The following is a 23,251-nucleotide window of genomic DNA, read 5'->3' on the forward strand; positions in this document are numbered from 1 at the left end:
CTTTCATTCTTTCCCTTCCCATTTTCCCCTCTTCTTTTGAACTCTACTGCATCCAATTCATTTCTGATCTCCCCTTTCACATTTCATAGACATCAGGGCTGGAAGGGACCTCGGAAGATCATCGAGTCCAGCCCCCCGCCCAAAGGGCAGGAAGTCAGCTGGGGTCATAGGATCCCAGCAAGATAAGCATCCAGTTTCATCTTGAAGGTGTTCAATGAAGGCGCTTGAACCACCTCCGGTGGCAGGCTGTTCCAGACCTTGGGGGCTCGGACAGTAAAGAAGTTCTTCCTTATGTCCAGCCTGAAACGATCTTGAAGTAGTTTGTGACTACTACTTGGGTGACACTGCTGTCACCCAAGTGCTATCAGACTTCCCTGATTCTGACTCCAGGTTTAGTCCTGTCCTGGGCTCTCCAATCAGTTTCTCACATTTCATGATGTCAACTCTGTGTTGATGACCTATCCAAAACCTTAGCTACATGTTTCCTCATCTTATTGTCTTCATTCAGTTTACAACCCTAGGTAACATTCCTACTTGCCAAGCTGGCCATTCCATGTGAATTCGTCTTTACCATACATTGCTCTCTCACAGCATGGACAAAAATAACATTTGAAGTGGCCCAGGTGCTTTTAGTGTGCTCAAAAAAGTGAAGCTACAGACATACTTGACCGATGAAGTGCTTAAAAATTACCCATTCTGCTTCAGAAACGACACTGCAGAAAGAAGAAAATCTTGGAAGCACTTCTCTATGAAGCAATTCATATTACTGTATTTACTCAAATACAAAACGAGGTTTTCTTTCCCCCAATTGGCATGGGAGAAAAAGCCCCTTGTCTTATAGTCTCATACAAAGAGTCTCACTAAATACAGTATCAATTAAACTGCTGCTGCAAAGCAGCATGTGCTTAGCAGTGGAAACCAACTATGAAGCAAATTAAAAGCAGACCACACTAAGCGCGACTATAAAACACACGGCCCACATTGTGCAAACATGCAGATGGGAACATACACAAGAATAAGTTTCATAGATTTCATAGACATCAGGGCTGGAAGGGACCTCGGAAGATCATCGAGTCCAGCCCCCCGCCCAAAGGGCAGGAAGTCAGCTGGGGTCATAGGATCCCAGCAAGATAAGCATCCAGTTTCATCTTGAAGGTGTTCAATGAAGGCGCTTGAACCACCTCCGGTGGCAGGCTGGTCCAGACCTTGGGGGCTCGGACAGTAAAGAAGTTCTTCCTTATGTCCAGCCTGAAACGATCTTGAAGTAGTTTGTGACCATTCGATCTCGTCATCCCTTGGGGCGCTCTGGTGAACAAACGTTCCCCCAGATACTGGTGGTCACCCCTGATAAACTTGTAGGTGGCCATCAGATCACCCCTGAGCCTGCGCTTTTCCAGGCTAAAGAGCCCCAGGGCTCTCAGCCTGTCATTGTAGGGTCTGCTTCCCTGACCTCTGATCATGCGCGTGGCTCTTCTCTGCACTCTCTCAAGCTTCTCCACATCCTTTTTGAATTGTGGAGCCCAAAACTGGACGCAGTACTCCAGCTGCGGCCTCACTAAGGCCGAGTACAAGGGGAGAATGACGTCCCGGGATTTGCTTGAGAAGCATCTATGGATGCAAGCCAGCGTTTTGGTCGCTTTACTAGCCGCCGCATCGCATTGCAGGCTCATGTTCATAAATTCAAGTTAGTACAGCCCATCTGAATAAGACATATGGTTGTGCCCATTACACGCGGTCCCCATCACCACCGATTCTTTTTCAAGTCATGGTGAGCCACAACACTGCATTCCGTTCACCCAGACTCCCTCCATCAGTCCCTCTCTCAGCCTGGTGCACATGATTAGTGTGGTCCTGCCCTCCATGAGGTGAAGCTGGACCAGGTTGCCCTGTACCTCATTTGCATATACATTTTTGGAGCATCCCAAGGATTTGTGACAAGAACACCCACTTCCAGGCAGGAGTGGGAGCTAATTAGCACAAGGCTCCTTTGTGGGAGGTATCTGGAGTACACAGACACACACTCAGCAGTGCTGAGTTACAGGGTCATCATGGCTTTGGATGCTGTTGATTCTGGTGGGGCCCAGTCTAATGAACTATGTGGTAAAGTATAAGCCTTTGACTTTGGACTAATATCAGGCATAGTTTGTACTACATATAATTAGGTGCCAAAGTGCTACTCAAAAGTGTGTTTATGGAGTACCTGTGCTAAAATTTGCAGCAGTTTCAAGAAAAGGTAACGTATCAATTCTGGATCTACTAAGTGCTATATGCAAATTGATACAGCCACGTTTAATTTAAGGTTATTGTTTTCAAATTTGCTCCTCACTTCCACATGTTCAAGGAGAGCACAGTCTGGCAGTAAAAAAAGAGGGAGAAGGGGCTGCCAGGGAAAAAAGTTGGTGGGAAGCAGAAAGCAAAGGGTTACCTGATTCCCAGATTTATTTTTCCTGCTGTAGCAATGAGAGGGGACAAATTCAAGTAAAACCTCCAATAATTAGATTCTATACCTGGAAAATTATAACAAATTTATAATTTTCCCATATATAGAATCTAATTATTGGGGGGTCATCTTATGAACAGGGTTGTCTTCTATTTGAGTAAATACAACATGTTTCCAACCTCCAGCAGAGCATGTTAGGCAGTTGGTCAATCCACCTGCATCCCACACTGCACCTTCCCACCCCTTCTACTGCTTCAAGGAGCCTCTTCTTGGTACTCACGCCAATCTCCATGGCTCTCGGATTAAAGGACCTGCCTGCCCTTTGACCTCTGCTATATAGTGCCAGGTGACAAGGCCACGTTGTGCCCTTATTTTCTTAGATATGCACCCTGAAAACTCAATTTCTACTGTCTGGGAACAGCTTCATGAACCATTTTGAAGCAGGCCACCATTAGTTTGTGCCACCTTCTTCTGCTGCATCTGCATGGCACTGTACCAACCTGAGGTGGGAAGAGATAATAGACCCCCTTGCCATCTGGGTAAATAATAACATCCAGCATGCATTCTAGACAAGTCATCACAACTGGGCCTTCTAATTATTTAGATTTATATCCTGGACCTATCCAAAAAGACTCTGAGTAGCTTACAATAAACAGAAAAAAACCCATTAATAGAATTCTTCAAATACCCCAAAACTTGAGAACTCCAACTTCCCCTCCCTGCAACTATCATTTCCCTGACTAAACACCGTACGTAAGCAAATCTTCCAGCAAATCCCAACCATGCTTCCCCAAGAGCAACGCCAAAGGGTGCCTTTAGTGGTACCAGCTTGGGGAGGTTTACCAGCTTTGTAGGGCCTACAGGCTGGCCAGGTCCTTCTCCCTTTGTGTGGGCAGCCAACATAATGCCTGGGTCAAGAGTGGGAGGGGATGGGAGAAAGTGATGTCAGCTGTTCTTTAGTCCAAGGCAGCTATGAAGCCTGCTCGAAAGCCAATCCATGACTGGCACCAGTGCTGCAGCCAAGACTGAAGGTACGGTGGTATAAAAAGGCCTGGCAATTGGGACTCAGACGCTCAGACAGTAACTAGCACCTATTACAAGGCTCTGTCCAAAGTCTAGTACAGTACCACCTCCTTTTTTTTTATTTTTTTTTAACCAGATCTACCCTTCCAAAGCAAAGTATGTTGATATTCTAGTCATGGAAATTGTCCCATTAAATGTCTGTGATACCAATATGCAGGAGTCAATATAGAAAATAGCAGCATAACACATCAATGTCCTAAAGAGTTGGGGCACTGGATTCTGTACTAGCTGCAGCTTTTCCAGAGCATTTAGGAGTCCTTGGTATCGTTTCTAAGATACAGCAGATAAAAATAACAGCTGGACATTCACAACATGAAAATCGCTTTAATCAGGATAATGACATATCCTTGTCTACACCTAGCAGGAAGCAATAATGAGGCTATACTGACTGCATAACCAATGGGCAGTAACAGAGAGAGACAGGTCCTAATCATATTAGTGTGTCAAAAAAAAGTGCAACTTTTAGAGCAATGAGGAAGTTACTTTACCTATATCAATAGGTTGATCAGAATGCATTCGAATAGGAGGCTGTTGTTTTCTCCGTACTATCTCCACTATCAGGGATGAGGAAAGATGTTCAAATTCCTTCATCATTATTACTTGATTAAAATGCGATTCTTTCACCACAAAGTTTAGGCAATGTTCCTTAAAGAATGAAAAAGTCATTGGTGTCCCATCTGAAATCCTATCATTTTATACAGACCGCAAGAAAAACAATTACAAAGCTTTCATTTCAAAATCTTTTCCTAACTGAATGCTTTTTCTGACATTAAATCAGAAATGAGAGGATTAAAGACAAAATAGGAAAATTATTTTTCTTTAATTAAAAATTATAATAATATTCCCTTCATGGATAGCTAAGAATCTAGGTTTGGTCATCTATAAGGCATTTCGACACCTTTGCACCCAGTGGAATTCTACCCCTGGATGTGTACCACTGAGCATGTGTACAACTATGCAGTCATGCAGACTGGACATGTGTACTGGCAACAGAGTGAGAGAGGGAGAATTACCAGCTTTTCCCCACAATAGCTGAATGGCAAGAGAACTACCCTGGAAATCCAAAAGACCCTGTTCTATGCTCACTTGGCCCAGAGTAGGTTTGAACCTGGGTGTCTGATTTCCCAACATATCGTTGTAATCATCAAGCATTATCTAGTCCCTTCTCTGGTGCTCCTCTTGAAGCTGAACCAGTAATACTGGTGGGGGAAAAATGATAGAGGACAGTGCTAGAGGGAGCTCCAGACTTGTTGGGAGCAAAGACTTGGGCTAAACCAAGGGTCCCCTCCTTTCCAAGCTATCAACCTTCTCACTGAGCCACATAGCCTATGGCTTGCACTCAAGTATCCTGGGTGCAAAATATGCCAGTATCTTCCTGAGTTGCCAATTAATTCTCCTTTCCACCTTTTTTTAAGGTACATTGTTGAAAGAAAAAGCATGAAAGCAAAATTTTGCACTGAATGGGTTGAAGAACCAGTTTCAAGATCTCTGCAGAGTGCAGCAGGATGGAAACACCTTTGGTTCCATCTCTCTGCAATGAGAAGTAAGAGGGAACTGAGGTCACTCTGCCACTTATAAGCAGGCACAGGAGCATGAGGTAGCACAGGCTGTACACACCAATCCAAATAAATACTTCTATTAAAAAATTTGATTGTACATACATGAGCTGCACTAGCCCCTACAGTGGGATCTACATGGATATATATTCAAAGAACTGTGATTGCAGAGAAAAAAAAACGAGTTTAAGAAAGCTGGAAACTTTCACCAGAACCAGCCATATCTCCTAAGTGTAGGTGAGGTATTTTAGGTAAAGGGGTTTTTAGAGCTCTTCAGCTCAGAGAGACATGTCTATAAGTAAGGAATCAACTTTCTCCGCCAATACCAAGCATCCAGGAATTTCTTTTAATAAATGCTTCCAGCTACACAGTCAGATCACCTTAAAACCCACAGCATTATGTGGTAACATTTGTAACCAGTGTCTACATCCACTACTCTTGATACTTTATTCATTACATTTGATCAGTTACTCTGTAAATAGGGATTTACCTTTAACTGATCTAGCTGAAGCTTGTTAGCATTTTCACACACAGTGAGCACATTCTGGAGATCTACAGATGCTTCAATATACTGGACGCAGAGCTGTTCTAGTCGAGAGAGCTTGAAGTTCAGGGCTAGTTTATACACATCCATGATAAGAAGAACATCCTGCACATGACCTGTAAATCACAAAGGAAAACAGTATCCTTTCACAGCTCTGGAGAGACCCCGAATATGAGACTATTCAGAGATCTAAGCAGGTTAAGAATTTTCTTAAGGTAACTTCCAATGCCATCTTGAGTAATTAGAACAGCAGAACCAAAGGCAATTAACAAAGTACTTTTATTACAGAAGATCAACTTCAGTTTAGATTAGATCAGGGAGTAGTAAGCACCAGTCAATGAAAAGTCCTTCAAAGCTGATGAGGTAAAAAAGCCCTTTTCTGGCCTTACTAAATTTTTGGAACATCCTGGGGCAAAACTTAATAATAAAACAAAACTAGAGCTTTAACTTAAGATCCTAAATCCACACACAGGTGCCCAAGTAAGTGGTCTAATTTTTAATAGTGTGGAACACCCAACAGTTTTGATTGACGTCACTGGTGTTTCTGCCTCATTCACAATAGGTTCGCTGATTCTGACTGATCCCCATTAAAACAGACTCAGTGTGGACATGAGGACATATGACTTGTAAGGGTTTGGGATTCATGGAGAAGCCGGTATAATCTTGGGGGAAGAAGGAAAGCATAGATAGTGAAGGTATAGGTAGCAAGGAAGAAACAGAGCTTTTGGGAAGATCAAGTGAAAGGACATTCCTTCCCTTGGACAGCAAAAGTTCTGTGCTGGGAAAGCCCTGCCTATCTGCCATAACTGTTTCCCCAATATAAAAAGCCCTAGCTCATGGTGGGTAGGTTTGCCAGTCAGTGCCTTGTTTCTCATGGAGGCCTAGTGGCTTTGTGTGTTGGGATGACATGATCTAGCAAAGGCTTTTCAGAGTGGAGATCCTCCTATTTCTCTTCTCCCTGGGCTAGCAGCAAAAAAACTATGCTCCCTTGGTGAAATTTTAAGTCTCCCACTTTTTACTACTCCTAAAATGAAGGGGGGCTGGGGTATGATTGAGACTGTTATTGCCAAGTGGTACTGGAAACCCAGGAGGTGGGGAAAACTGCAGCAAGAACTGGGGGCTGTGGAGTGTTCACAGGCTCCTGGTTAGCTTAGATAGTGACAGATAAAGCAGGGAGTTGTCATAAGATGGTCCAAGTGGAGAAAAAAAAGAGCTTTTTTTTTACAACGTTATGGGCAAGACTAGCCTGCTGAACATCTTTCAGCACCATAATCGTATTTAAAGTGGGTCGGCCTGGAGTGGTCTCTTTCTGCTGAGCATCTGGAAATTCAGTTCACTGCAATGGGAAATTAAAGTACCCAGCACATCTCAGAATTTGGAACCCTACTATTTAAAAAGTAGTTTCTTCTTTACTTTAGCAGTCTCCATAATTTTCTCATCACTTATTTACTCTATATGCAAGAGGATCTTCTTATGGAACAAATGCTCTTCCAAAAATAACCTGTCACAGGTTAAATTCTATCCTCACTTACACTAGAGAGAGGGAATTAGTCATATTAGTCTGCAAATGGACAGAAAGCAGGGCATTCTACTGGAAGTAAACTTGTGTTTTGAGGGTAATCCCTCTAAGAACACTACATGAACGGTTGTGGTTCAGGATCCACACTCATGGGAAGAGAATACTTTTGTTGAGCTACTGAACTTGGGCCTGGGCTTCACATTGACCTGGCTGTGACATTAAGCTTGCCAATGGGGATCTACTTCTTCTTGGACTAAAGGAGGATTCAAAGGCTCAGATGAATTTTTAACTTGATGGTCCTGAGCTACAGAAATTGCCTAAGTCTTTTCACCCTTATGCCACAAAACACAAACTGGATTATATTCATTTTTCAGAGAATAGCAAAGAACAGAGAAGCAAAGCAACCTGCCCAAGCTTACCCAGCAGAACAACAGCAGAACCAAGAACAGAACCCAGGATCCTGAATCCAGGGCTACTGCTCCATACACTGAACTACACTGCCCTACAATGGCAAAATAAATGCTCAGATAGAGCCTGAGACCAGTTTTCCCAGGAAGCAACTCTGTCCCTGTGATACCATGGCATAGTTGCAGCCAGTGCAGGTGCCAATTATAAATCTCACTGAACACACTAGAAAATCAGCAGGTGGCAGGGCACTCTCTATAAAGGTACAAGCTAGGGAATGTCCTCCCACACTTGTCTAAAATAGCCTGAATTTTAGGGCTGGAAGAATGCCCCCCCTTCATTTTATCCTGGTCCCTGAGAAGAATTAGGAGATTAGTACCATCTCCTGTCAGAAGTGCTAGTCACTATGGGCTGATTAAAGTTTTATTTAAAATTACAGAAATAAATATCTTGGTAGATTCTTAGGGCTTGCCTGTGAACACCTGCTACTGTTCTAAATTGAAAGGAAATAAATAAATTTTTGCTCATTAGTAGCCAGTTTTTGTTATTTCCAATACAGCTGTCTTTTGGGCTTACACCACAGTCCTCATCCTGCTGTCTTACCTTTGCGTGGATATTTAATTTTATCTGTGTACAGGAACTGCATGAGCACCTCAAAGGGCTGCGCTTCAGCTTCCCGGATAGTCACCTCCAGCAGCGGCTGCTGGCGGCATGGCTTAACATTACCACCTACTCCTTCCTTCTGGGACATCTCTCGTCCCTCTTCTTCAATCTCTTGCTTAGATTTCTAATGGGATAAAAAAAAGCAGCAATATAAAATAAGCTAAGGTTGTCTGGGTGACCCTTCAAGGCTGGGGTGAAGAAGTCCGGATTTACCAGAGAATGAACTATGTCTATAAGTGTACATGAAATATAATACTAGTGCAAGACAATGGCTTTACATTGTTCCTGGGGTTTGTGACACGGATTTTACCATTGTCGTCCCTTTGTGACCTGACTTGTTTTTGTAAGGTGTTTTTACTTCAGCCAGTTGACTGAATACTTTAGGCGTAACTTCATCAAACCCCATTCATATGAAAGCATCTGGCTTACTTAAGTAATCCCTAGACTGAATGCATATCCCTTTTTTCCTTAATTTTCTGCCTTGGTCTTCCTTGATTAGTGTGAGTGCAACATGTTTTGGCCTTGTCCTGTTATGTCCCCTGCCTACTCTCAAACATACCCTAAGCTCCATGCTGAAGGAAACCTGGGATCTAATGACATGAAGATGTGATTCTAAAACTCTGCTCGATGGTAAACAAACCAAAAAAGACCCTATTCAGAGAGCAAATCTTATTCTATTTTTTTTCTATTTCTAAGATCCTTTTAGTCTTTTGACTAATTATTGCCGAACTCAGCCAGGTTAAGCATCAACCTGCCGTAAGACTATTTCTGTGCGCTACTTGCCTGTTTCAATCTTTCCTTTGCCTGTATAATTTTCTTCCTTAGCCATTTGCAGCGAGCTGTGACAATTGCTGTATGACCACGGACTCGTTCTTCTTTCTGTCAGCAGTGAGAGAAAAAGCATACATTAAGGCAGCAGTTGGCAACCTATGGCCCATGGGCTAAATCTCACCCAGAGGAGAGTCCCCACAGCTGGGGGCTTGCATCCCAGTAGCCCTGATGCCCTCATCAGCCTCCCATTCCTTCCCTCCCCACCTTGAGGAAGATGCTGCTGTAGGTGGGAGGTGCTGGTGTGGCCAGCAGCTAGAGGGTTACCCCAGACACCATACTATAGCCACTGCCTATCTCACCACGGAATTTACTTTTACTGATTGCCCCCTCAACAGCAACTGGAAGCAGCTATAGCAGGGGTTGCCACAGGATCCACACTTGGCAGCTGCTGTACTAAACGACAGCTTCCCCTGCAGCAGTGATGTCTCTCAAGGAGGGAAAAGGAAGCTGATGAGGAGGCTGGGGCTACTGAGATGTGACCCCGCATTGTCTCTGTCTGCAGTGTACTGGTGGGGGGTAAGGAGGAAGGTAAATGGCAGCTCACTGTAGCAGCTGGGCCTGCCATTATTCAAGGTCACTGGCCTGTGTTAAGACATATTCACATAGCATGTTACTCAAAGAGAATGAAAATAAAAGGAATTTCACCTCTTCTGAGACAGGTTCCAGATGATCAGATTCTATCCATGGTCCAATTGTCTTTTCCATTATAACATACAAGCAGCATTTGTTTGCTACTGCTCTTAAAATCTAGATTCTTAAAATGGCTTTATTGGATTCTACATGTGTCTCAATAACTTACAGATTTTCCTGGTTATAAATTGAGATTGCTTCCCTATCACAGTCCTATAAATAAACCTGAAATACTATTCTGAGAGATGATATTGCCAATGACAGGAACAAAAGTGAGACCAGCTGTGAATTGGATCCACGCCAGTTCTGGTTTGTAAAAGCCAGCTGAAGGAGACTGGGGCCACAGCTAGCAAGAGTTGCCCAAAATAATTGCCCGCCCTTGTCCTACATACTTAAGGGACTGCCTCCTCCCTTATGTTTTATCACAATCCCTAAGGTCAGTCAAAAGCAACTTCCTGCAAGTACCATCTATTTGCCAAGCTTACTTAGCCAAAACATGTGGGAGGTCATTCTTAGTTGTTGCTCTCAAGCTCTGGATCTCTCCCCATCCTTGAGGCCCACCAGAGCCAGTGTAAGACTTTTTTATTTGGGAAGCCTTCTAGTCCGTTGTGGGGAGGGGTTGGCTAGGTATTCTTTGTAGTTCTGTGTTATTATTTTATCTGTTTTTATTGTAAGCTGCTCTGAGCTTTTTTGGAGAGAGCAGCATAAAAATCAAACAAAAGAAACAAGCAGTTACTCTGCATGATTTCTGTAGCAATACAGGCAGTCCTCAACTTACAACATTTCGAGTTACAACGTTTCACACTTGTTTATAAACTGACACCCTGTTTCAACTTTATGACATCAGTTTTGACTTTACAACACTTGATCCGATGTGATGCCACACCAGCGAACAAGTTCACCGTGTCACTCATCTCCCTGGAGAACATCTGTCCAAACTTTCTTGGATACTTTCTTTAAGAAAGCAGACAAGAGTCCAAAAAAACCTGCAGCCAGGACTCCTGAGAAGACTCCAGCCAAGATCCCTTCAAAAGGTCCAACCACAAGCCCTTCAAAAAGTCCAGCAAAGTCACCTCAAAGAAGTCCTTTCAAATCAATATGATTGCTATTTACAATATAAATACATTAATGTAGCTATATTACTCATCTATAATTGATCGAGTACAAAATTCTGGGGTATTTTGGGTGAAAATAGGGTATCGGGCCTTGGTTCAGGAACCAATCCCCCATTTATAACATAGTTTCTTATGAGAAAATTGGTTCCGAGTTACAACGCTTCGACTTAAAACAAGGTTTTCAGGAACAAATTGTCTCTAAAATCTGAGGACTGCCTATACAAGTGTTGCAAAAACACTCCAACTTTAACCTCAGGGTCATAAATCAGGTTGATTTTTCTAGCCTATATCACAACAGGACCATGTAGATGGAACATTTACGGCTAATGTGCTAATATGCACTCCTGAACAGTAGCTCCTCTTCCCTTTCGGAGTGGCTAAAACGCATGTTTGCCCACACCTTTTGATGTTCCTCTGTATGGGCCTGGGTTTTTTGTTTGTATCTTTAAATAAAACTTAGCCGTTGTAGGTGACATGGCAGGAAAAAAAGGGCAGTGAGTTGACAAACTGAAAACTGGAGGTGCAGGTCATGCACATAAAGCAGCAGGGAAGAAAGAGAAATAGATGAGAGTAATATTCAAATTCACATTTCAGAAATGTGAATGTGAAATAAAATCACATTCAAAGGACAAATTCTATGAGGCCTGGACACACGCTACCAGAAAGAGAGACTGGAAAATAGAGAACTATAAAGGAATAAAATAAAAGCATATGCAACACTGAACAGTGAAGATTTCTGATTCCCCTTCCTCATAAACCAAGAACAAGGGATATTTAATGGAACTGAAAGGTGGAAAATTCAAAATTAACAAATTAACTGTGAAGCTCATTACCATAAGATATTATAGACTGAAATGCTTTGAAGAACTATCCCAAGCAATCTGCCTCTGAAGGCATGCAGGGATATAAGTCAGCTGCTTTGTAAATTTTTAAGAAGTTTTCAGCATCTCAACTTAAAAGATGATGTAAACTGGTAAAGAAAATTGTGTTTGTGTGCTTCAGCTCAACTGTAAGCCAATAACAAGTTGTCAATAAATATTAGAACAAAAGCCAAAGTATTAAGATCTATGTTATTCACCCATAGCCTTTGACAAAGAGCTCTAAATTAACTATGCAAACACAGGCCAGTTGAATTTTAAAATGGGTGGATAATTAACAAGCATTAGCAATTGTAGTGATGTGCCCAATATAGGTAATCACTAACTCTTGCCGATGTCCAGGTACCTTATTCAAGTTTCAATGACTTCTGCATAATAGAAGTACTACCACTAAGGAATCAGCAATTCAATCTAGCGTGTACCTCACATTCCTTGATTCTCTGCAACATATTACCAAACAAAGTAAGTGACATAATTGCATAAATGAACACAGAGTAGGTACAAAAATCTCTCTGGATATGCTGGACAGCATTATAGAAATAGCTGTCTTAGTTCCCAGTTCTGGAAACACCTTGAGTGTGTCCTTCTGGTATGGCCAGAAAGGATAGACAACTGTCAAATTCAAATATTTTCACTAGAATAAACGCACCTCTCCCAAAACGAACTCCAAGTCACTGAACTGTCTGTTTTCCCAGAGTCTTCCATAATCTTCATGTAAAGTACATTTTGGGTAACAAGAAAACTGAAATTAGAAAAAAATAAAACTTGTTATAGTTTATTTCACTTCAACAGCTTCATGGTTAAGATTGCCACTGAATTTCCACACTGATTTAACATTAACAATTGCTCAGGATGCACCTCCTGCATAGTAATAACTTTGTGAAAAAACTGAAGTGATAGAACACAAAAGAATGACGTCAAAAACTGCAAGTTTCAAGATTTGGGAGCCCAGCTGAAATTCTATTCTATTTTAAATGACAGTTTTCTAGCTGTCTACCTGGTTGTTTTTCGCCCTTGCTTTATGCTCGGGATGTGTAAGTATACATGCATAGAATGAACAGGCACAGCAGAGCAGCTACATGTGCATATACCTGAGCCTAAGTGCTGGGAAAATGAAGGGGGCAGGGGAAAGACCATCTCATGTTTTAGCCCCAGTAGCCATGCAGGTAGGATGCTCACATGCCTGATTACAAGTCCCAGAAAAATTAGCCCCAGCCCTCTCTTGGAAGCTGGCTGCCTGGGCAGTCAAGAGAGGAAGATAGTGTGGGGCCAGAAGAAAGGGAATAAGTTAGAGGGTCTCTAACTCAGTGAGATGGCTGCTGCACTAGAAGGGAGTACACCTTTTGGGTCCAGCCTGCACCTTTACTCCCAAGAGAGCAGAAATGTCCCCACTGCACTGCTCTCCATTCATTTTATCCAATGACTAGTAAATGCAAGGGGCAGTGGCTTAGTCTTACAAGGAGAGCCCTGGCAATTCCTAAACTTGTGGCTTGGTGGTTAGAGCATAGCGTGGAATAGTCAGAGATGCAGGTTCACCCTCATCTCTACAACAGGGCGGTGCTAAAACCTTGGTCTCTGGCTTTCTGGTTGAGTACCCTAACCGCTCAATTACTAGGGATAAAACATGGTAGGGTCCTCTTCCTCCACTTCCCCCACCCCTCAAATGCAAATCATGGCTTTCTGGCCAATGACATCTTTGCGACTTAGATTAAAGTATGCATCCCAGATAGATGTACGACTGTACAGACCAGTGTGTAGTCTACTGCAAATGCTCAGTCTATGTACACATACCTATGAGTCCACACAGGAAACAGAATCACTATGTACTGGATTAGAAAGCTGTCCCTGAGGCATACAAAGGGAAACAAAATTCCACCAAGGAGTTTCATGACACCTCTCCTCTGAACTCTTTTGCAGGGATCAAAACCAAAAGGGCATGTGAATGTCAGGAATCAGTGGAGAAAAGACCCACCTAGGTGCAGAATACTTTTGGAAATTCCACAACTTAAAAAACTTAACAACCTAAAGTTATTAGGATTTTGCTGTCACAAGGTGTAGCTCTGCCAACTTGTCCCTGAAATTCCCTAGATTTACAACATCTATATTCCCTTTCAGCCACAAGGGAGAAATACCTCATATACTTCAGATGTATCACTACCACACTAAGGGTGCTAACTTCTGGGACTTACAGGAGTCAAGAGGCAGACTAGAAGACAATTAAGAAACTAAGAGTAGAATACATTCACTATGGCTTCAAACAGCTTCTTTGCCACCTAGGTCCCTGCCCTCCTTCCTGGTTTCTGTTGTGGCTCTACAGCTGTATCTACCATGTATGCAGCTATATGGAGCCTGGGACACATACAGCAACACTCTGCAGCTGCCATACTGTCAGCAGCAAAGCAAGGTTAGCATACATGGATAATCAGAAGAGTCAAACTATGCTTATTATAGATGGAAAGTTTGCAGATTTTGGCAACAAACCTCAACTGACAATGCAGAAATAGAGGTAGTTAGCCATGTTAGTCTGAAGTCTGGCAGAAGGCAGGGTAGATATTCACCTCACAAACTAACTAAATCAGAGATGTAGAAACAGAATTTTTAGAGAATTAAAGCTTCAGTCAAATCACCCCCTTCTGTATTTCAAGCACCTGACACAAAGCACAAAGATGTTAGAGATCCCAAAAGAAATGTCTGTAAGACATTTTTAACATTGGTAAGCTAGCTGACTTGTTTTAGCTGAAACATTTAAAAAAAGATTTTGAGAGTAAACGTGGAAAATGTCAAGTCAGAACAGTTAAACTATAGTGTTGGCTAATTAATGACAATGGGCAATTATAATGGAAAAAAATTAATCAACATAAACAATTAGGTTATTGTTTCTGCTTGGCACTCTAGAATACCTGGAATCTGTACATTTCTCCACTTCTAATATTATTGTCCACTGTCCCTCCAAAGATATACATGGCATCTGAGATGACGGCTGCAGCATGGAAAAGTCTCCCACTAGGCAGCTAGGAAAACAAAAGCACAAAAAACAGAGCAATATTTGAAAAAGATTTTTTCATAAAAAGGATTTGCCTGAAAATAGAAGAACATCAATGAGAAAGGGAAGAACAACAATCCTGAAATGAAATAGCAATGCAGGCCTGGACAATCTTGTTGATGTATGTTCTAGGACTGGTTTCACTATATGAAACCATGACTGGCGCTCTTTCCTGCCCAGGGCAGGGGGTCAGAGTTGATGATCTATTGAGGTCCCTTCCAACCCTAACAACTATGAAGCTGTCTAAAGGATTCCTTCTAGCCACTTTTAATGATACTTCTCTTTCATAAAACTTCTTTGAATTATTGACATTTTATATAAGCAAAGCTACAATATTCTGTAAGTGACAGTATCTACCAGAATATGTCCCTTGCTGGGAGTCTGTCTCAGATCAAAGATTTATTTTCAAAAATAAACATTTTTAGTGCTTATGGATTTAGATATATCTTCCAAAATTTCTGTACATAAACAGAGTGCTCATTCTACTGACAATCTGAAACAGAAGTGTAAACTATTCCATTGTCTCAGTGAAGCACTAACTCTGAAGCCTGTGTATGACACTTTAAATTAATACATTATTTTATATGGGTCAGAGCAGTTCAGTCATGTGCTTCTCTATCAGTGCTGCCTGCTGGGATGGATTCTGTAAAATAGGAGACAGAAGAGTATCTGATCACTAGGAAGTACAGCTGAAGAAGAAACCTAATTTGCCCTTTCTCCAGAACATCTAGTCATTACTAGCCGTCACAAAAGGAAAAAAATAACACTCTACTTTAAAAAGCCTCTAGTCTCTACTGGGACTAAACTTCAAATTATCTCTTTAATCCCCTGACTGTTAAAAGCATCTGGCTCCAAATCCATCTTCCGCAACCCATAGATTTTTTTAAGTAAAAAAACCTGCTATGATCATCTTGTCTAACCTCGTGAATAATAAAACCCAGAAAATTTCACCAAGGCCAGAATATCTGAGTTAGGCAGGGACAAACTGAAACATGAAGTGCTTCAAAGAGTTGATGCTGTGGTGCTGCTAGTGGGTACAATTCCCCAGAGGCTTCTGAGGACAGCTGAGTGGTTATAGCAGTTGATTTATGAATACCTAGACAGTCATTTATCCAATGACTAGAACCCTCAGTGCTTCCTCCACTTGTAGACCTGGTCAGTTTCATGTCAGGAGTGCTGGTCAGTTTCAAACACATCCACTTCCTAGCAGAAGCAGAGAATTGTTGTCCACCATCCCCTCACCCTCCGGGCTCTCACACTAGCTCTGCTCTCCTGATCACAGCACAGTTGTGCCCTATGTTGTCCTTCTCTGTACCTTTGCAAATTCCACTACATCCTTTTTGAGATGTGGACTGCCCACAGTATTCAAGTTGTGGATGCTTCACTGATTTATACAGCATCAAAACAAAGTTGTTTGTTTCATTTTCTATTCCCTTCTTAATGATACCAAACATTTTATTGGCTTTTTAGGTTGCTGCTTCTGGACACTGAGTCAATGTTTTTAGGGAGCTATCAACAATGACTCCAAGGTCTCTTTCCTGAGTCATAATGGCTACTTCAGAGCCAGTATTGTGTATACATAGTTGATGTTATTTTCCTAGTGTGTATTACTTTGAACTTCAGAGTTAACAAGTGCATCTGCCACATTTTTGCCCACTCAGTTTTGGGAGATTTTTCTGCAGCTCTTTACCACGTGCTTAGGATCTGACGACTTGTGAAGTGTATAGGTGATACTAAATTATTCCAAGTTCATTGTGCACTTCGTTTTCCAGGTCCTTTATAAAAACATTGAACAAAACCAGGCCCAGGATAGATTCCTGGGAGACCTCACTAATAACCCTCCTCCATCCTGAAAAATGACCATTTAGCACTAGAGCCTTTTTGTCTCATCTCTCAACCAGCTTTTGACCCATGAAAGGACCTTCCCTTCAATCCCATGGCAATTCAGTTTTGGGGTTTTTTTCTCTTTTCAAGAAGCCTTTGGTCAAGGGTCCTTGGTAAAGCCTTAGTGAAAATCCAAATATATTATATCGGGGTACTTGAGAAGGCCCATGGGGGTATGTGCAGGCTGGCAAGGATGGAGCGCTGCCATTCGTGATCCTGTGCTACTGTGTAGGCACCACCCAACCAGCCGGACATGGGGGTGGGGGAAGCCTGAACAGTGGCTGCCCCTGCTCCACATCCAGCCTTGAGCCCCACTCCGTATCTGGCCGTGTGCCACCCCCCTTGCCCCCTCCTCCCCCCGCACAGCCGGCCGCTGGGGGTACATTGACCCAAAAAGGTTGAAAGCCCCTGTATTACATCAACTGGATCACCCTTAGAGTCACAGAGAAGTTGGGCTGGAAGGGACCTCCAGATGACATCTAGTCCAACCCCCTGCCTGAGGCAGGATCATGTCCAATCCAAACCACCCCATACAAACCATAATCTAAACTCTGTATAAGACTGCCATCAACCCCTGACACGACACACACCTAACACCCTAACCTGCCACAGGTAAAACAGGGAAACCACGAAGCCTAACACCCTCAAAGAAATCCAGCAGAGTGGATGGTTTAGGCATCTCCCCCAACTTCGGCACGCTGAGTGTTGTGAATTTTGAACCTAAGTGGCTAAATCTACACCTATGAAGTATAGGAAACTTGAGCACCCAGTGCGGGTTTGTAAATTCTCTCCCAGAGTCAGGAACCTAGTTTTTAGGTACGGAGATGCCTTGTACTGCAATAACTTTTTGCATTTCTATTTCTCTTACTGAGAATTGTCCATTAGTGGTTGACTCCTGCTCAGAAACATGCAGGGCTATGATTTTCTGTCAGGTTTTATGTTCCTCTTAATTCTTTTCCAGAAGGTCTTTAAAATGATGCCAATGGGTTAGGGACTATCAACAGTTATGATACATTCTAAGGAATTTGTTCACAATACCCTATAAACATTAGGTGGAAAGAGAGACATTAACAATCATAAATTATCATCAGGGATCTGGGTTTTCCATTCACCACAGAAAAATGCAGAAAAAACATGGATGTTCTTCTCAATTTAAGGAGAAAAATGTGGATTCTCTCTTTTAAGGAGGAAAGTACAGATTTTCTCCTTTAAAAGGAGAAAAACATGGGAAATAGCAGGTTTTCCCTTGAAGGCTGACAGTTTTTTAAAATCAGAGAATTTGCCATTTTTAAACAGAGGAAAACAGGATCTCTGGTTATTATAATGTGTTATTTGCTTAAGCAGCAATTTTTATCAGGGCAGTAAAATACATAAAAAAGAGAAAAAGGAGCAAACAGACAGAGCATTTTCTACCTCACTATCTGGACTGGGCTGGATAACTTCCCATGTCTGAGAGTCTACATCATAGCAGTGAAGTTCATTAGGTAATGTATTATCTGCCGCACCACCAAACACGTAGAGATGGCGATCAAAGGCAACCATGGTATGGCCATATCTTCGCTGTGGAGGAGGAGGAGAACCCCGAAGTAAGTGCTCGGTAGGAATTCGTGTCCAACTGAGAAAAAGATATGAAACAGAGTAAATATTTTAAAATTCCTTACTGAAAAACTGAGGTTTGAAAATTAACTCCCTAAGAATACCCTAAATATTATATGGATTAGACAAGCAAAAGTTGACAAGGTGGTACCTTACAGACTGATTCAGAAAGGCATGCATGAGCTGTTGCAGGTGTTAGCATGTCCGCGCAGAGTACCGCCTGATCCCCTGGTTCTTGCCTGCCATGACTTCGATCTTATTAAAGAAATGGGGAGGGAAGAGATGTTAGAATGATTAGTACCCGCAGAAGGACCACGTTTGGTCTATTTCATAATCTAGGTGCTTTCTTTATTCTTTCTTTTACAGAGGGGAGGGGAGGCAGCAGCTCGTCCAGACTGTTCCCGGGATCACCCCGGTGCTCCGAAGAGGGTCCCCAGTGGCTCATCTATCCGGTAAGTGCCAGCAGATGTTTTGCTGGCTTATGGCTGTGTCCGTAACCAGTCCCAGCGGGTTTCCCGCTCTACGCCAACTGCCCTATGTAGGGTGTCCCCATCTGCCTCTTCTTATATGGGTCACTCACTGTAACCCCCTGTGTTCAAAGTCATTGGCTGCTCCAAATAATAAGGAAAAAGGAAAAAGATACAAAAGATTTCTTTCTTTGCCCACGTCTCAGCTCCCCACCGCCAATTAACTCATTAGCGGCTCGTTACGGGTGCCGCCCGGTCTCTTTTGCCCCGCTCTGTGCCAGAGCAGATCCAGGAATCTCCCCGCAGTTGGGCTCACCGTCCTCAGACCCAGCTCCCCTCTCCCCTCGAGTTCTTGGGTGGATGGGCAAGATCTCTTCTGGGGTCTTAGGCTTGCGTCCCCCTTCTGCCTCAGCGTTGCTTCACCACGTCCCTGTGTGGAACTGCGGCTTCTCCCAGCGTGGCAACTCAGGTTTCCTCGGACTCACCGCCACTCCTGTAGGCTCCTGTAAGTAGCGACTGTGGTTTGCCAGCCCCGGACGCGGGAGTCCCTCGGTCAGTGCTGACCTTGTGTCACGGATCCCTCCTTCAGATCCTTCCTCATGGGAGTCCCCTCCAGCAGCTCCTCTCTTCTTTCTCGTGGTGCCCAAAGGCAACTTTCCTTAGGCATCGTCCTCTTCATATCCCTCTCCACAGGCGTGGGGCGTCTCCTCGCCCTGCCGGGCCATAAATCACTACAGGCTGTGAGATGTTTCAAGTAACAGGGCTTCAGTCAGGAACCCTGTTACAGTAGGCAACAACCTAATTCATCAAATGATATGACACAGTTGTTAGGCCTGAGCAAGTCGGCAGCAATCCGTTCCAGCTTTGGGTCTGGCCGCTTCGGATGGCCGCGATCCAATCCGGAGCTCTGGACAGGGTTTCCGTCTCGATCCAGCCAAAGTGGCTATGAAGCTTCGGAGCCGTCTCGGAGATCCGGCCATAGGGTATAACGGGGAATCAATGGAATATCTATAACTTTGTTTTTTGTCCAATTTGGATGAAACTTTACGGGATGGTAGCCTATGCTGAGAGCATGAAACCTGTCAAGTTTCAGGAAGATCGGTGCAGGGATTTGGGGGGAACTGTACCCCAAATTCTTGAAAGCCAAAATCATGTCACAGCTGTGTTACACCACAGGGGGATCAAAACTGCAGGGCTGGTAGCTCTTACTGAGGCCACAAAGCTTGCCAAGTTTCAAGATCGGTGCAGGGGTTTGGGGGGGGAACTGCCCCTCAACCTGCGGACAAGCAAAGCTTGTGCCATGGGTGACACTGTGTGTGTTCAGGCGCAGCGGGGTGACAGCTGCAGGGATGGTGGCCCCTGCTGTGGGCACGACACCTGCCAGCTGTGGAGGAGATCGGTGCAGGAGGGTCCTGGGGCCCTGCACCCCTAGCTGCTGACAGACAAAACTCGTGCCAAGACTGTGTTTTGGGGCAGTTGATTGTCTGTATTGATTCGTTCCTCTCCTTAGCCTGGTGTTGTAGGTGCTAATTGATGCTGGTTAAGTCGTTATGTAGTAGCTAGGTCCTGTGTATTGAGCTGGTCCCCGAGTCCCTGGTCCCTGAGTGAATCATGAGTGATTGATTGGTAACTGGGAACACAGCAGCTTAGCAGCCAGGTCTGCAGTAGTGACTCCCCTCTCCGCCCCAAGACAGACACAGTCAGTCCCACAAGCACCCATGGCACCAGTTTTGCTTGTCCACAGCTTGCAGGGCGGTTCTCCCCAAACCCCTGCACCGACCTTCTTGAAACTTGGCAGGCTTTGTGGCCTCAGTAAGAGCTACCAGCCCTGCAGTTTTCACCCCACTACGTTGTAACACCTAGACGTGACATGAGTTTGCTTTCAAGAATTTGGGGTACAGTTCCCCCCAAACCCCTGCACCAATCTTCTTGAAACTCGGCAGGCTTCATCCTCTCTGCAGAGTCTACCATCCCTAAAAATTTCATCCAAATTGGACAAAACACAAGGTTATAGATAGTTTATTGTTTCCCCATTATACCCTATGGCTGGATCTCCGAGGCAGCTCCGAACCGCTTCGGGAAGCTGAACGAGGCCAGTGCTTCAACCCGGATGTGCTGCTTTGGATCCTGAAGCGTCTGAAGCTTCTCCGGATCTGAAGCTGTCCGAAGCCTCACACAGCCCTAATAGTTGTGTACTATGTCATAGGAACTGACAAAGTAGACAGTACTGAGTACGGTAGCTATTATTTCAAGGAAATCTGTTCGATTTTCTTTTTTAAGAAGTCTGTATCTAGCCAAAGCAAAAGATCAAGCTATCATATCATCAATATAGGATTCAGATCAGCCTGATAAGTCTCTAATTAAAAAAGAAGGGAGTTAGGGTTAGAAAGAACAGTCATTTTTAATTATGAAACAAAGTCCTTTCCTTAATATTATTATTACGATGATTTTTCACTCTGAGCAGAAAAGTGTGTAGGTGAGTTTACCTGAATTAGATACTTACATTTTTTCCTTGAATTCAAATTGAAAGAGATTGTTGGTGATCTTTGCTCCACTCTGGCCTGAAAACACAAACATCTTGTCTTTGCAAACAGCCACAGGAAAATTACAGCATGAAGGAGGGATCTCACCGCTTTGTTCAATCTGAAAAGAAGCAAAATCCAAAGTGAATAATTAAATTTTCCAAATTGCATTACAAGATGCCATGCACATGGCAGGAATATACTACTAAATCAAGATCCACCATCACGAAACCATGTGAAACCATGGTGCCAACTGAATGATTATAAATTTGGTTAAAGTATATAGAGACTTAGCTTGTTCATTCATATAAGCGCCTAAAACAGCACATGCTCATTTGCAGTGACATATCAGTGCTCTGGTGCTACGCTGCTCCTAATCAGCTGATGCTGATACAGGGAGTGTTGTCTGATCAACAGCAACTGGGTTTCTTTCTGATACGTATACAGCTACAGTATATTTTTTTTCTTAAATTCATTTAATGACTATTTACATTACAAATTAAGATAATCTGTAACGCAATAATGCAGTGCATTTTATTATTGTTACTGCAGTATTAATGACAGTGTACTGCAGGGGTTCCCAAACTGTGGTATGGGTACCCCTGGGGATACATAAGACATCTCTGGGAGGGCATACATGGGAGAAATTGTGTAATGGCAAATTTACTTTTCATTATAATAATAGGCATTTAAGGGGTTAAAATATTAAATATCTGCTGGTAGGGATATGGGGGCAGCTGGTAAATCTGGAAGGGGGTATGCAGTAAGAAAAAGTTTGGAAACATCTGGTGTACAGTGTATTCATTACCTTTTAAACACTAAAACACAGGGTTGGAAGAGACTTCTAGGGTCATCTGGCCCCATTCCCTGCATTAATGCAGCAACGATTATTCCCTACATCATCCCTGAGCACTCCCATTCACTAGCCTGTGTCCATTTTTACAAAGTTTTCTGAGAGCTGAAAAGCATTTGGGGAGGTGAAGGGGTGTTCAGACATACTGTATCAAAGTAGGATTGAAAGAGTGGGTGGAAATGGAGATTTCTTAGCTAGGTAGAACAGCCACCATTAAAATAAAAATACTGCTAAAACTTCTCTTTTTATTCCAATGTTTACCTATACGCATACACCAGAGAGCAATTTATAGGCTTGGCAAGCTGTTCTCCTGAAATTCATCTGGAAAAAGAAGAGGGTGAATGCATCAGTATTACACAGGCAATTTAAGATTGGAGATTTTGCAGCCCCCAGTGTAATGGCACACTATCAACACACCACAGTTGAAGATTATTACCAACTACTGTGTAAAACTTAATTCCAAGCTATGGGTTGCAATAGAATGAGAATAGTAAAAGTAAATTGATTTCTCAGGTGTATGCCAGGGAGGAAAGAAATTCAGGTCCCAAAATTGGATCCAGACTACTTTGAGATCCCGAGATAAGTTGTTTTTCCCTCATTCTTCCCTATTAGAAATAAAGAATTCCTCCTTAGAACTTATCAGATCTACAGCTCTATATAGATTAGGGTTGAGTCTTACCCAATTATGCCAATTCTTTTTTGGGACAGGATGTAAAAACTTATCAAAAAATGTGATAATCCCAAGCAGGTAAGAGTCTATTTTTTTCAAAATAATTATTTTTAAAAGTTCTCATTAAATCACTTACCCCTTTTGAGCAACTGATATATGGGGACCCAAGGGAAAAAGGGTTAATCTTAAAAATGTATGTAATTTTAATAAAGAAAAGGACAAATAGGAATACTAAGCGAATGCAGGCTTGGGAAAGAGACTTGGGGAAAGAAACTGAGCTGAAGCAATGGATAGCACTATAGGAACAGGGTTATTAGGGGTGCTCCGTCAGAGATTTTGGGGGCCGATACCGATAGCCGATATTTAAGGAGGCATATCAGCCGATACCAATCTGATTTCTGATACAGCTGCCTCCAGCTGGTAAGTCTGTTGTGGTGGAAGGGGAGGGAAGGGGCATGGGGGTGCAGATCAACACCCCCCCATGGTAAAGGAAGGGAGGGAGGGGGCAGGCACTGCCCAGACAGGGTGGGGTGGGGCACAAGATGGAGCTGC

At 43.0% G+C, this 23,251-nt stretch overlaps 1 protein-coding gene across 1 annotated transcript in view; it reads right to left on the reverse strand.

The window, feature by feature from the left end:
• Positions 1 to 23,251, reverse strand: part of LZTR1 (leucine zipper like transcription regulator 1) — a 48,820-nt gene that overhangs the window by 16,281 nt on the left and 9,288 nt on the right. Inside the window, exons 7-14 of the mRNA XM_014526779.2 lie at positions 21,158 to 21,297; positions 18,005 to 18,206; positions 14,565 to 14,675; positions 12,314 to 12,406; positions 8,994 to 9,089; positions 8,151 to 8,334; positions 5,570 to 5,739; positions 4,012 to 4,168 (exon numbers count right to left, since the gene is read on the reverse strand). Coding sequence (XP_014382265.1) covers positions 4,012 to 4,168; positions 5,570 to 5,739; positions 8,151 to 8,334; positions 8,994 to 9,089; positions 12,314 to 12,406; positions 14,565 to 14,675; positions 18,005 to 18,206; positions 21,158 to 21,297 — 1,153 coding nt within the window. The remainder of the gene's footprint in view (positions 1 to 4,011; positions 4,169 to 5,569; positions 5,740 to 8,150; positions 8,335 to 8,993; positions 9,090 to 12,313; positions 12,407 to 14,564; positions 14,676 to 18,004; positions 18,207 to 21,157; positions 21,298 to 23,251) is intronic.

This window comes from Alligator sinensis, unplaced genomic scaffold (assembly GCF_000455745.1).
Source record: "Alligator sinensis unplaced genomic scaffold, ASM45574v1 scaffold1580_1, whole genome shotgun sequence".
NCBI classification, from domain to species: Eukaryota; Metazoa; Chordata; order Crocodylia; family Alligatoridae; genus Alligator; species Alligator sinensis.